General features: G+C 45.1%; 1 protein-coding gene across 1 annotated transcript; it reads left to right on the plus strand.

Annotated features, from left to right (window-relative positions):
- Positions 1-1,117: 1,117 nt before the first annotated feature.
- Positions 1,118-2,179, plus strand: LOC308511097 (melanoma-associated antigen B4-like; the record flags this gene model as incomplete). Its single annotated transcript, XM_081081108.1, has 1 exon — positions 1,118-2,179. One exon carries the CDS (start codon positions 1,118-1,120, stop codon positions 2,177-2,179), a length of 1,062 nt encoding a protein of 353 aa, XP_080937234.1.
- Positions 2,180-15,781: the final 13,602 nt, after the last annotated feature.

Consider the following 15,781-nt stretch of genomic DNA (forward strand, 5'->3'; position numbering starts at 1 on the left):
TTCTAGGACTAAAGTATGAAGGGGGAGACTCCGAATATGAGCTGACACATAACCACCGAGGGCTCCCCTCTTTCCAGCTCTGAGAAATCCCAGCAGAGCTGTGGGACTGACTTGTGCTTGTAAGTTTCCAGCCTGAGGTGCACTCTAACACCTCCATAAGGTCCTCAGGAGACAGGCTGGCCAGGAGAACAGGAGCCCTGTGGGGTCCTATAAAACAGTGACATAGAGGATACCTACAGAGGGGCATTCTTTCTTTTTTTAAAAAAACAAACACACGTTTTTATTGATTTCAGAGAGGAAGGGAGAGGGAGAGAGATGGAAACATCAATGATGAGAGAATCATTGATTGGCTTCTTCCTGCATGCCCCCTACTGGAGATCAGCCTGCAACCAGGCATGTGCCCTTGACCAGAATCAACCAGGGGACCCTTCAGTCCACAGGCCAAAGCTCTATCCGCCAAGCCTAACAAGCTAGGGCCATTCTTCTTCTTCTTTTTTTTTTAGTGGTCTTTTGCTGTTTTTATACTTAATTTTCTGTAAATTATACACATCACGTAGGTAATTCTCTGTTGCTCTTTTCAATTCTTAGATGACTCCATCATTTGCCCAGTTTTCCCAAATGTCATCTTGAGTTCCCCTCTCCCCCTAATGATCTCAAAGTCCTACCCATCTGGAGAAATGCCACTGCCACTCCTCTTTGCTGGTCAAAAATTGTCCCTTGCCTGAATTATAATGATAGTCACCTGATTCATTTCCCTAATTCTCTAATCTTTATAGAATGTCCTGCTCAAAATTTCTTCCGGTTTTCAAGTATCCTTAGAGCTTAGAGCAAAATCAAAATTCCTTAATATAATTTACCAAAAAACCCTTGTGGTTTGGCCCCCAGTGACCCCTCCAGCCTCATGTCCCTTCCTGCCTCACTCACTATGTTCCCACTAGAGAGAGCTTTCAGTTTCTTCCTTACCACACCTTTCCACAGGCTATTCCGGAGGGGCATTCTTAAAGCCACCGTGGCATCTCCCTGTGGAAGGTACTCACACCCTCTTATCCTCCTCCTCCAGGTGACTGTGTGACGTAACTGCCTGTCACGCCCCCGCCTTCTGTCCCTAACCACAGCCATGCCTCGTGGTAAGAAAAGTAAGCTTCGTGCCCGTGAGAAACGCCAGCACCAGGCTCAAAGCGAAGACCAGGGTCACAGGATTGCTCACACCACCACCGCAGGGGAAGAAGAGTCTCCCTCGTCCCCCTCTCTTATGTTGGAGGATAGTCCCCCCAGTTCCCCTGCTGCAGGCACTCCCCAGCAGTCTCAGAGAGGCCTGGCCTCCAATTCTCCTGCTGCAACCATTTCCTGTGAGAGTTCTGGTGAAGGTGCCAAGAGCCAAAGGAAGGAAAGGCCAAGTTCCCCCCAGGCTCCGCCCTCCTCAGGGAGCTCTAGGGAAGATCTTCTGGCCAGTAAAGTAGGCATGTTAGTGAAGGCTCTATTGTATAAGTATGAAATGAAAGAGCCCATTACAAAAGAAGAAATGCTGAAGGTTATCAACAAGAGGTACAAGGCGCACTTTCCTGAAATCCTCCAGAGAGCCTCTGAGCGCATGGAGCTGACCTTTGGCCTCGACCTGAAAGAAGTTGACCCCAGTCGTCACCGTTATATCCTTGTCAGCCAACTGGATCTTCACAACGAAGAGAGTCGGAGTGATGGCAGCATGGTCCTTCCCAAGAATGGCATCCTGATGCCTCTCCTGGGCATGATCTTCTTGAATGGCAATAGTGCCACTGAAGAAGAGATATGGGAATTCCTGAATATGATGGGGGACTATGCTGAGAGGGGGCACTTCATCTTTGGGGATCTCAGGAAGCTCATCACCATAGATTTGGTGCAGCAAAAGTTCCTGGAGTACCGTCAGGTGCCCCACAGTGATCCTCCACGCTACGAATTCCGGTGGGGCCCAAAAGCCTACGCTGAAACCAGCAAGATGAAAGTCTTAGAGTTTTGGGCTAAAATCAATAATACACTCCCCAGCAGCTTCCAGACCCAGTATGAGGAGGCTTTGAGAGATGAGGAAGAGAGAGCCCGAGTCAAAGCAGCAGCCAGGGCCCACTCCAGAGCCATGACCAGCAGCTCCTGCCAGCAGCTCCTGCCAGCAGCGCTAGTGAAGTCTGAGGCAGAGTCTTCACCTTGAAGTTGAGAAGGGCTGTCAATCTTCTTAGTGGGGGAAAGGTGGAGCTCGAGAGAGCACAATGTATCTCTTCTTTGTTTTCTGTTTTCATAAGTAACTTACAGATTCACCTTTCCTTGTTTTTCCAATGTGTTCCCTTTAAAAAGGCTTATTTAGACTCATAATCTAAGATTTAGAATAATATGGCTCGTACATTTATTCCTGTTTGAGAGTAATAGTTTTGTATTTTGAAAAACCCTTGCATCTTGTATTGTGACCCAGTACCAGAATACAGAGCATTGGATAGGAATTTTCTTTAAAATGTGAAAGAACCCCACAGTTAAATAGTTGGGATAATGAGATAGTGAAAAAAAAAAGTAAAAGGTGATTAATTTATTTTTCTCATTCTCTCTTTTGGTGAAATTAAAAGATAGATATACCTGTACTGTTTAACTTATTCAAGAGTGTGGGAGAAATTAAATCATCATAAATGAGAAATCTTGTGCACTGTCTCTTTTGTTCCCCAAACATGAAATGTGTGCCTGCTCTTTGGAAGGTGTCATGCTAGTTCTGGGGATATGTGGACAAAGAAAACTTAGCCCCTGCCAATAGCATTATAGAGCCCAGGGGGATCTGTCATGTACGGAGCATGGTATGAGCCACACTCAGCCCTGAAGGACAATAAGCAGAAGGGATAAGGAGGGAGGAGGTTCCAGACAAGAGCAGTCCAGCATAAAGGCCCCAGTACAAGGCAGCTGGGAAGGTAGGAAACTGCCAGTCCTCCATGGGGGGAATTTTAAGTTTGGCTGCACCAGCGGTTAGATGAGGTTATTAAAATGGTGAGCAGGGCCAGGCTCTCAGATCTCTCAGATGGTGGGCCTGAGTCTAGAGACTATGCCTGTACTGGAACACTGCTCTTCACAGTTCCTCAGAGACGTGGTGAACCCAAGAGAAATCCTCACTCACCTGGGGCAAGATTGGAAGGACTCCGGTGCTCTGTTCCCATGCAGGTGGACACAGTGCACTAACTGTGTTTTCTGGACTTTGTGTCCAGAGTTTCTGAAAATAAGGGTGATATTCAGCAATCACTGGGTTGGCCCACTTTGTCCGGGCCTGGGAGTTGGGGGTGGGGGGGACCTAGACCATTCCATTAAAAGGGAACCCAAGTATGGCACTCTTCTATGTGATATGGCAAACTCTAAGTGAGGTCTAGATCTTTGGTGGTGGTGGAATGAATGAAAATGGAGATGGGTTAAATGCAAGGGCAGCTATGGGGTAGGAAGGTTGTTGGTCCTTTGCATTCCTTTAGTAGCTTCACAGTGCATTTAACGGAGGAAGTCTACCTCATGCCCACATCAAATGACTGGTCATCATAGGGAAATATTAATTAGTTTTATTTACTAAGCAGCTGATTTGGGGTTATTTTTAGTCTTAGGATATTGCATAGTCTCTGACCCATCCTCAATTAGAAAAAAGAAAATTCCAGTGTGGTACATGATGTCAAAATAATTGTGGTAATAACTACCATATTTTTTTTTAATTTCAAAAGGCGAAAGATTTATGCGATCTGATGAGAAACCAGAGTATTTTTTTTTTAAATTTCAATACCTGCCAGACACTGTGCTGTTCGCAACATGCATTCCATACACCCGCAAGTCCTAAAAGTCAGGACCTAGCAAATTTGCTTCACACATGAAGAACCTGAAGGTCATGGACTCTGCTAATGTGCCTGAGTTCACATGGCTGGTAAGTGGCAGAGCCAGTACTAAACCTGTGGTCTGTATTCACTTAGAGCCCACACTACCCCACTCCTCTCAGCCTAAGGCAGATACTGTATGTCATAATTCATATGTCCTTTTACTACTTGGGATGTTTCTCAGGCAATAAAAAGAGGGCTCTGCACTAACTACTTGTTTGGAATACACAGCCAGAACAATAAAAATAGCAAAATAAATGGGTAGTATAAAGAAAGAAAGAGAAAAATATTTGATGACAGTACTTGTCACCTACATATGCAATGTCAGATCATCTGAAAAGATAGAAACTCACAAAATCGTGGGTCTCCACTTCTGCCCTGTAGAAAAATCAATCTATTAGAACCAAAGTTATGTACGAGGCTAAATCTGGTTGGTGAAGAGAAGGAAGAGATTAGCTTTTTCTCTTGCCCTGAACTATAGTTTCCCCATCTGGCATCATTCCTGTGACACCGATTCTATCTGCAAGGTTTTTAGCAGGAAAACTTCTTGAGTTTGCAATAATATAACATTTCCCAGGAAGCCTTGAATGTAAGCAGCAGCCAAAAAAGTGGATCCCTATGTAGGAGGACTGGTGAAATCAATACCCTAGAATATAGATGGTTTCAAGAGACTAACCCACAACTGCCCTCAGACCTGTAGGGCTCCAGGTAGGACTGATCATCCATTTGTTCTTCAGGGTTCTCAGGAACAGAACTTTGTTCTAAGAAGGTTGACTTCAGGTCAATAAAGGGAGGAGTGTGAGCCTCTGATAGACTTCAAAGGGAGTATCTGGAATGAGGGAAGAACCCAGCCAGAACAATGGGGTCCTATAGAGTCCTGCCCTGGCTGTCCACTCTTGCAGATTTGGAACAGTTGTGGATAGCCCTGTCTCACACTGACTTCCAAGTTGGTGGTCCCAGGAAGGTGAGGATCTTGATCTAAGGGGAGCAGCTGAGAGTGGCATCCCAAGATTGAGTCTGGCACTAAAATGCTCAGGTGTCAAGGTGAGAATGGTGGATGAATGAGAAAACCACTCACTCCAGAACACAGCAGGACCCACAAATCTCCACACATACCCTCACCCCCAATGGTAACTTGGGAAGCCCAGAGGAGAGTTGTCAGGTCGAGGAGCACCCTCATTTCCACCTGGAGCATCACAGGGAGAGGAGAGCTTTGGTCTAATTGGGGTGGCCCCAGTTCTGCAGAGGTGGAGACCCAGGAACTAACAGAAGTCAAGGTTAGGACTCTGACTGACATGAGGGGACCCCCACCAGCAGAGAGGTTTATACAAAGCCTCACGTGTTCTTACTCCTAGAATGTCCAGGGCAGAGCCCTCAGCTCAGGAGCCATTCATTCTTGCCTGGAGAGTCACAGGGACAGTGGGCCTTGTGTAAGGGGTGGCCAAGTCCCAAAGAGGGAGGAGTTTTGGCCCTAATTGGTGTCCGAGTGAGGGCTCTGAGTACTGAAGAGATGACCTTCCCATTAAAAAATAAAGTGGCCCGAGCCAGTTTGGCTCAGTGGATAGAGCATTGGCCTGCAGACCAAAGGGTCCCAGGTTTGATTCTGGTCAAGGTCATGTACCTGGGTTGCAGGCTCCTCCTCAGCCTGGGCCCTGGTCCGGGCTCATGCAGGAGACAACCAATAGATGTTTCTCTCACATCTATGTTTCTCTCACATCCATGTTTCTCTCTGTCTTTCCCTCTCTCTTCCACTCTCTCTAAAAATCAATGGGAAAATATCCTCAGCTGAGGATTAAATTAATTAATTAATTAATTAAAAATAAAGTAGTGATACATACTACAACATGGAAAAACCTTGAAAACATACTGAATGGAAGAAGCCAGACAGAAAATGCCACATATTTTAAGCTTCTGATTATATAAAATGTCTAGAATCTTAGCTAGAAACAGGATTTCTTTTTTCGAGTTTTAAAATTTTTCTGGAATTAGGTTATGATGATGATAAAGATAATGAATGCAAAACAATGTGAATATACCAATAATCAATTAATTGTACAGTTTAGAACAATTAATATCTTGACTTTCATGCTATTTGGATTTTATCTCAATTTAAAATATCTCTCTAAAAAAAAATACAGATGACCTTTCTCCAAATAGGAAGTCTGAGGCAGGGATAGCCATCCTAGGAACTCTGGGAGGTGAGGACCTTCGTGTGAAGCTGATGAACCCAGACGAGTAGAGGGAGGAGTCCCAGGCTTTGATCCATATCAGTGGGGTCCCAAGCAGTCCATCCCCTGCTGTCAGCCCTAGGAGGCCCCTATAACCCTCAGAGGCCCCTACAGCCTTAGACACTCACCTTGACTTTCTCTTTGGGGAATCCAGAAGGTGGGAACTTGGTCTGAGGGCAAGCATTCAAAGAAAGTGGAGAGTGAAGTTCCAGGTCTGGTCAGGTGTCTAGATAGGGACACTTAATGTGGACTGAAGAGATCACTCTACCCATCACCAAGAGGACTGCCCAGTGCCACACCCTTTCTCAGCCCTGGGAGAGTGGACAGAGCTGTGACCTGACTTGTGCCCAGAAGGTCTCATGAAGGGGAGGGCCTTGGTCTAAGGGAGTGGTCCCAATTCTGCCAAGAGAGGAGTCCTGGGTCCTAACTGGAGTCCAGGTGAAGAACCTGAGTGCTAACCAGGGGGCCTGTCTCCAAAAGTGGGAGGGGCATCCAGAGCCCAACCCCTATTGTCAGTCCCAGGAGCAAGCAAGGGTAGCCAGATGTGGTGCACCCCAAACTCCCTCTCTGTGAAGGCAGGGAGGTAAGGGTCTTGTTCAAAGACTAGTGAACTCACTCCAGGGGGCCCAGGACAGAGAGCGCCCCCTCTGAACTGTCAGCCCTGGGTGGCCTCAGGCAGGAGTGGTGGAGTGAGGTGGCCCTTCTCTTTCTCTTAGGGCAGTGATGGCGAACCTTTTGAGCTCGGCGTGTCAGCATTTTGAAAAAACCTAACTTAACTCTGGTGCCGTGTCATATATAGAAATTTTTTGATATTTGCAACCATATTAAAACAAAGATTTATATTTTTTTATATTTATTTTATATATTTAAATGCCATTTAACAAAAAAAAAATCAACCAAAAAAATGAGTTCGTGTGTCACCTCTGACACGTGTGTCATAGGTTCGCCATCACTGTCTTAGGGGACCCCAAGAAGGAAAAGGACAGATTTTAGTTGTCAACCTCAGCACAGTGGAGGGGAGGGGCCCAGGCCCTGCCAACAGTTGATATGATGGTGCTGACTATAAACTGAGAGGCTGCAACTCCAGAAGAGAGGATCCCCACTGACCGGCCCCTGCTGTTACTGCAGACAGCCCCAAGCGGGGCTGCGGCCTAAGGCCCACTATAACTTCCTCCATAGGGTGTTCAGGGGACAGGCTGATCTTGAGTGATCCTAGAGCACTGCCCTGGTGAAGGGGCTCATACCCTCTTGTCCTCCTCTAGGTCCTCACATCATGTGCCCTCCTGCCTGCAGTCCCTAACCACAGTCATCATGTCTTGCAGTAAAAAGAGTAACCTCCACAACTGTGAAAAATGCCTCAAGGTGAGGACCAGGGCCAGGGGTGCTCAGGTCACTGCAGACCTGTCCTCGTCCTCTCCTTCTTTCAGGCATATTCCCTATGAAGTCAAGTTACATAGCACTCTCCAAGGGCCTCAGAGAGCGCCATCACCTACCTTCTGTATATGTCTCATACACAGGAAGTTGCTAAGAGCAAAGATGAGGAAGAGACAAGTTCCTCCCAGGTTGATGTGAATATTTTTATGTCAAGATGATAGAGTGCAGTTCCCTTAAGACATCTTTTTGCAGCAAGGTAAAACAGACACATGATGACATTTCTTTTCATTTCCAATGAGATACTCATCATATCACTCTATAAATCAACCCGATATGCACCAAAGAAGTGGCAAAGAAAAGTGGCTTTGAACGGTATACCCTAATACTCAAGAATGGGCAAATGGAAACTGAGAAATGAGATTGGGAGAACAGGGGAAGAAGAGTTTGTTTCAAACAGAGATCTGAGAAGAACTTGTAGAAGGGCAAAGCTGTGACCATGAATTTAGAAGGGTGGGCAGCTCAGTGAGCTGGGTGTAGAGAAGGAGAGAGAAGGACCTCTAGGGCAGAAAAAGTCTCTCTCCACAATTTGGCCCTTTTATTCAATTTTCTGTGCACTTATTAGGGAGCCAAGCAGGTTGGCTTTGTGTATGGGCAATAGACAGGTGAACAAGATATTGTTCCCCACATGTGTGGGCCAACAAGTTAGGAATAAAGTATCTTGGTATCTTTGGGCCTTTAGATTCTCCAAGGAATGAGAATCCTTAATCACAAGACTAGCAGGGAAAAACAGGAGTTTGACAAAATCAGGTTGGTCTTTCCTTTCTGGGTTAAGGTTCATTTTGTTTCTTTTATAATAAACAGAGTCAGAAATTTCAGGACATCAATGCATTGAGATTATCCAGACGGATTTTTATATCACCTCTCCATTTTTTGCTCTGAAATCTATACTGCATACAAAAAAGCATATCAAATATGTATGTAGAGCTTGAAAAATAATTATGTGAACACCTATGGCCCCACACATCAATTAAGAAATAGAACACTGCCGATACCTCAGTAACCCTCAGTAATCCTTCCCCCAAAGTATACCCCTTTCTACCTGCTATGGACTGAATGATTGTGTCCCCACAAAATTTATATGTTAAAGCCCTAATGTCATAGTATTTGGATGTTAGGTCTTTGGGGAGGTAATTACATCATAAGGGTATAGCCCCCATGATCGGATTAGTGACAGCTGGCCCTCTCCATCTTGTGAGGACATAATGAGAAGACAGTCATCAATGAGCCAGGAAGGGAGGATTCACCAACAATGGAATCTGCAGCCACCTTGATCTTGGACCTCCCAGCCTCTAGAACTGTGAGAAATAAATACTTTTTGTTTAAGCCACCCAGTTTATGGCAATTTGTTATAGCAATTCAAGCCAAGACACAACCTCGGAAGTAACCACTATTCTGAATTTTGTGTTAGTTGTTTTCTTACTTTTCTTTTTTCCAACTTGAAATGTATTCCTAAACAATCTAATCCTTTGTCCAGTTTTGCCTGCTTTTGAATTTTACATAAATGGAACTATATTGTAGGTAATCATCTGTGACTTGCTTTCTCTGTTTTCTATTATGTTATTGACCCATGTGGTTCTAGTTTGTTCATTCTTGTTGCTGTGTAGCAATGAGAATTCCAATGTATAAATAAACCACAATAGATTGATCCACTTTACTTTGGTTAATATTTGAGCTGTGTAATGCACTTATGAAAATTTTTGTACATATCTCCTGCTTCACCCGTGAAAGAGGTTTTCTAAGTGTCATATCTAGTAGTAAAATTGGGCATTGTGCATGTTCAACTTTACTAGGTGATATCTAACTCTTTCCCAAGTGGTGGTACTAATCTTCATTACAGTGAGAGAATGTTGATCTATATCTTTCACCAACATTTGATACTTTTTCATTTTTTAATTTTTGTCCAATCCATTTGATGTGTAGTGATGTCTCACTGGGGTTGTAGTTTGCACTTCCCTGTTTACTAATGAGGTTGATGACTTTTCCATATGTTAAGTTGTTTTCAACAGGAGGGTCAATCTGGAATCTTTGTCCTATTTCTGGAAACCAAAGTCCAAAAGCAATATTGTTTTTGCATAATTACTTTGCAACTGGTTACTTTTCCATTGTAACACCTTTTATGTAGTCAATGAACATAATTAGTAACCCTCAGCCTCAACTTATTTATTCCCCTGGAGAAGCCAAGACAAAGAAACAGAGAGAATCCATATGTATTTTAGTACTTAAGAAAAGATGGCATCCCAATCCATCTTTGCCTATCTCACTTAGCAGTGATGACTTGGCATAGGGGCCCCTATGGAATCCTTATTGCTTCTTTATTCTCTTTCCCAAATATTATTCATTAGTATTCAGATTGTTCCCACCATCACTTAAGGTCTCCACTTGTGATATTTCTCCTCCCCCAAGCCCATGTCCAAGTGCGTCTGAATCACAATGCTCAGTGGTTCTCAACCAAGGCTGATTTTGTCCCCCCTCCCCTCACACGGTACATTTGGCAATGTTTTGGTTGTCACAACTCAGAGTGGGGAGTGCTACTGGGATCTAGTGGGTAAAGGTCTTGGATGCTACCAAACAGTTCCACATAACAAGGAATTATTGGCCCCAAGTGTGCATAGTGCTGAAGTTAAGACATGCTGGGAATTGAACCTAGAGGGTTTTGACCATGAGAGGATGAATTCCTCAGAGGGTATAGGTGGCAGAAAATATGGGCTACAGTATGAAGCAAATGCAATTCTATTGCTTCATGAGAAGAAAGTCTAATTGGTAGGTGCCTCTCTAATGTAGAAATAACATCACTACAGCAAGCTGGCACCATCACTGGGCTAAGAGAAACCTTTCACGGAAATATTTAAGTAGTACATGTTTCATTCATTGCAATGCATATAAACTGTCATTGAGGACATGCACACAGTGAAAATTAGTTAAGTATAAGGGAAAATGTCCCAATTTTCAGTCCTATTTGCTTCCCATAAAAGTGGAAAAGTCACTAATTCTATATTGAGTATTAAGGCAATTGGAGGTGAGCTGGGCACAGATGAAAGTAAAGATACACTGGATCCTGCACTTGTCTCATATTCCAGCCTCAATGCCATGAGTAATCTTCAGGAGAAGCTGGCTTTGCCATGGCATTGCACTGGCACTAGTCCCACAGAACTCTAAGGAGAGAACCTGTCAGGAGTTGAATGAGCTTTGTGTCCAGGTACTGCCCTCTACTGACAAGGTGAGCCAGTGGGGCAGGGACAACCTGCTTGGAACTCCAGTAACTGAGCTGTAAATACAGCTGCTAAACAGAGCTGCTGCTTAACTTCTAAACTTTTAAATCTTTTTAGCTTGTGGCTAACCCCAACCTGGAAGCATACAGGGAAAGGAATTGTGGGAAACACCACTCAAAGGCACTGCAAACACACTGCTTTCCAAAGAAAGAACAAATACTCAATGGATCAGAATTTCCCACCATGAAATTAGTGGAAATCAGTGAATGAGGAGCTGGCAGTAGCCTTCGGAGTGTGAATGTTAGAGAATAGAATTCTAGAGGGTGGTAAATAAAAATAAAATGAGTCTTTCTCAGGAAAATTTTATCCAAGAGAATTTAAACTGTGAAACAGACCATGGGCATCATGTTTAAGGTGATAGCTAAAACTATGATTATAACAACAGTGGGTCTGGGAGCTAATTCCTTAGAGACTGTGACTGATTCTACCTTATAAGTGTGGAATTGTAAAACTTATTTGGAAAACCAAGTAAGCTGAAAATTGGAAGTTTAACAAATCAAAGGAAAAGGACAGATAATGCTTTCTATAAAACCAGGGAAGGTATTTGGTAAATTCAACATCTATTCGTGATTTTAAATGAGCTGTTAATAAAATAAGAAATGATTAATTTGTTTCCTTATCATGATAGGATATAAACCAAAAAGTCAGTATTATGATTTATGAGAAAATGCTAGAAGTATCCCCATTAAAACAAGGACAAGACAAGGATAGTTCTATTACCATCCATATTTTTTAAATTTTAGCAAAAATAATTAAACTAGAGAAATAAATCAAAAGGCATAAAAATTGGGAAGGAGGAGGCAAGCTATTACTCATAGATAAAATGATATTTTTTCCTGGAAAACCCAACAGAACCAATGTCCATCCCAATTAAAAGAAAAAAGAAAATCCAACAGAATGAACTAAAAAACTTAAAATAATAAGGAATTTTAATACACTTCTGATTATAAAATCAATATACAGAAAATAATACCTCTCATACAAATAAACAACAAACAATCAGAAGATATACTAAAGATCATACTTCAGGTCTTTTTGAGAAAAAGATTATTGATTTGTATTCTAGATAATGGGGAAACATTAGAAAACAAAACATTCAAATCAAAACAAAACAAAAAACCCTTGCCCTCATGGAACATATACACCAACTAAAGGCCCAGTGCATGAAATTTGTGCACTGGGGGGGGGGGAGGATTGTCCCTCAGCCCAGCCTGCACCCTCTCCAATCTGGGACCCCTCGGGAGATGTCCAACTGCTGGCAGTCATACATCCCTCTCACAATCCAGGACTCCTGGCTCCCAACCGCTCACCTGCCTGCCTACCTGATTGCCACTAACCGCTTCTGCCTGTGAGCCTTATCACCCCCTAACCACTCCCCTGCCAGCCTGATCCATGCGTAACTGCTCTCCTGCCAGCCCAATTGCCCCCAACTGCCCTCCCCTGCCAGGCCAGTTGCCCCTAACTGCCCTCCCCTGCAGGCCTGCCCCCCCCAACTGCCCTCTCCTGCCAGCCTGGTCCCCCCCAACTGCCCTCCCCTACAGGACTTGTCTTCCCAACTGCCCTCCCCTGCCGGCCTGGTTTCCCCCGACAGCCCTCCCCTGCCGGCCCAGTCGCCCCCAACTGCCCTCTCTTGCCAGCCCGGTTGCCCCTAACTGCCCTCCCCTGCAGGCCTGCCACCCCCAACTGTCCTCCCCTGCAAGCCTCGTCACCCCCAACTCCCTTCCCCTGTAGGCCTGGTTGCCCCCAACTGCCCTCCCCTGCTAGCCCAGTTGCCCCCAACAGCCCTCCCCTGCAGGCCTGGTTCCCCTCAACTGCCCTCCCCTGCAGGCCTTGTCCCCCCAACTGCCCTGAAGGCCCATTCCGTTTCCCAAGAGCCCGCCTCCGGACTTCCAGGGGTCCCTCTACAACTTTGCCACAAAGTTGACAGATCCTGACCCATTTTATTGGTTGACATTGCAAGATTCTGAAGAGTCTATTCACTTAAAAAACAAACTCTGTCATGGTGTCAATTTGCAATTGACAAGTCAGGCTGGGAGAAATGGTCTGCAAATCACATATGTGACAAAGGAATCATCTCCAGAATATATAAAGAACTCTATACAACTCAACCGCAAGCTCTTCCCATGGCCCAGCCTGAGGTCCAAGGGGGTGGGATGTGCTGCTCTGCAGTGGGAGGAACCAACCACGCATGGGGCCAAGTGGTTACCGGGAGGTGTGAAGACAGGGCCGTCCCTAGGCTCCATCCCACACACACTGTCCACTCCTGCCGCAAGGCTCTCACATGTCGTGACCCGGAAGCTAAGTTCCTGGAGCAAAGTCACCTGGGTCCTCAGGGGCTTAGCCTCCACCAGCCTCAGTTTCTTCCTTTGTATTCCATCTTCACCTGACTGACATGGCTCAGTGGTTGCATGTCAACCTATGAACCAGGAGGTCATGGCTCAATACCCGGTCAGGGCACATGCCTGGGTTGTGGGCTCCATCCCCAGTAGGGGGTGTGCAGGAGGCAGCCAATCAATGACTCTCTCTCATTGATGTTTCTATCTCTCTCTCCCTCTCCCTTCCTCTCCTAGCACATGTATAAGCTCTTCTCCAAATACAAAGGAAGAAACTGAGGCTGGTGGAGGCTAAGCCCCTGAGGACCCAGGTGACTTTGCTCCAGGAACTTAGCTTCCGGGTCACGACATGTGAGAGCCTTGCGGCAGGAGTGGACAGTGTGTGTGGGATGGAGCCTAGGGACGGCCCTGTCTTCACACCTCCCGGTAACCACTTGGCCCCATGCGTGGTTGGTTCCTCCCACTGCAGAGCAGCACATCCCACCCCCTTGGACCTCAGGCTGGGCCATGGGAAGAGCTTGCGGTTGAGTTGTATAGAGTTCTTTATATATTCTGGAGATGATTCCTTTGTCACATATGTGATTTGCAGACCATTTCTCCCAGCCTGACTTGTCAATTGCAAATTGACACCATGACAGAGTTTGTTTTTTAAGTGAATAGACTCTTCAGAATCTTGCAATGTCAACCAATAAAATGGGTCAGGATCTGTCAACTTTGTGGCAAAGTTGTAGAGGGACCCCTGGAAGTCCGGAGGCGGGCTCTTGGGAAACGGAATGGGCCTTCAGGGCAGTTGGGGGGACAAGGCCTGCAGGGGAGGGCAGTTGAGGGGAACCAGGCCTGCAGGGGAGGGCTGTTGGGGGCAACTGGGCTAGCAGGGGAGGGCAGTTGGGGGCAACCAGGCCTACAGGGGAAGGGAGTTGGGGGTGACGAGGCTTGCAGGGGAGGACAGTTGGGGGTGGCAGGCCTGCAGGGGAGGGCAGTTAGGGGCAACCGGGCTGGCAAGAGAGGGCAGTTGGGGGCGACTGGGCCGGCAGGGGAGGGCTGTCGGGGGAAACCAGGCCGGCAGGGGAGGGCAGTTGGGAAGACAAGTCCTGTAGGGGAGGGCAGTTGGGGGGGACCAGGCTGGCAGGAGAGGGCAGTTGGGGGGGCAGGCCTGCAGGGGAGGGCAGTTAGGGGCAACTGGCCTGGCAGGGGAGGGCAGTTGGGGGCAATTGGGCTGGCAGGAGAGCAGTTACGCATGGATCAGGCTGGCAGGGGAGTGGTTAGGGGGTGATAAGGCTCACAGGCAGAAGCGGTTAGTGGCAATCAGGTAGGCAGGCAGGTGAGCGGTTGGGAGCCAGGAGTCCTGGATTGTGAGAGGGATGTATGACTGCCAGCAGTTGGACATCTCCCGAGGGGTCCCAGATTGGAGAGGGTGCAGGCTGGGCTGAGGGACAATCCTCCCCCCCCCCCAGTGCACAAATTTCATGCACTGGGCCTTTAGTTGGTGTATATGTTCCATGAGGGCAAGGGTTTTTTGTTTTGTTTTGATTTGAATGTTTTGTTTTCTAATGTTTCCCCATTATCTAGAATACAAATCAATAATCTTTTTCTCAAAAAGACCTGAAGTATGATCTTTAGTATATCTTCTGATTGTTTGTTGTTTATTTGTATGAGAGGTATTATTTTCTGTATATTGATTTTATAATCAGAAGTGTATTAAAATTCCTTATTATTTTAAGTTTTTTAGTTCATTCTGTTGGATTTTCTTTTTTCTTTTAATTGGGATGGACATTGGTTCTGTTGGGTTTTCCAGGAAAAAATATCATTTTATCTATGAGTAATAGCTTGCCTCCTCCTTCCCAATTTTTATGCCTTTTGATTTATTTCTCTAGTTTAATTATTTTTGCTAAAATTTAAAAAATATGGATGGTAATAGAACTATCCTTGTCTTGTCCTTGTTTTAATGGGGATACTTCTAGCATTTTCTCATAAATCATAATACTGACTTTTTGGTTTATATCCTATCATGATAAGGAAACAAATTAATCAATTCTTATTTTATTAACAGCTCATTTAAAATCACGAATAGATGTTGAATTTACCAAATACCTTCCCTGGTTTTATAGAAAGCATTATCTGTCCTTTTCCTTTGATTTGTTAAACTTCCAATTTTCAGCTTACTTGGTTTTCCAAATAAGTTTTACAATTCCACACTTATAAGGTAGAATCAGTCACAGTCTCTAAGGAATTAGCTCCCAGACCCACTGTTGTTATAATCATAGTTTTAGCTATCACCTTAAACATGATGCCCATGGTCTGTTTCACAGTTTAAATTCTCTTGGATAAAATTTTCCTGAGAAAGACTCATTTTATTTTTATTTACCACCCTCTAGAATTCTATTCTCTAACATTCACACTCCGAAGGCTACTGCCAGCTCCTCATTCACTGATTTCCACTAATTTCATGGTGGGAAATTCTGATCCATTGAGTATTTGTTCTTTCTTTGGAAAGCAGTGTGTTTGCAGTGCCTTTGAGTGGTGTTTCCCATAATTCCTTTCCCTGTATGCTTCCAGGTTGGGGTTAGCCACAAGCTAAAAAGATTTAAAAGTTTAGAAGTTAAGCAGCAGCTCTGTTTAGCAGCTGTATTTACAGCTCAGTTACTGGAGTTCCAAGCAGGTTGTCC

Source organism: Myotis nattereri, assembly GCF_964212035.1.
Source record: "Myotis nattereri genome assembly, chromosome: X".
Lineage (NCBI taxonomy): Eukaryota > Metazoa > Chordata > Mammalia > Chiroptera > Vespertilionidae > Myotis > Myotis nattereri.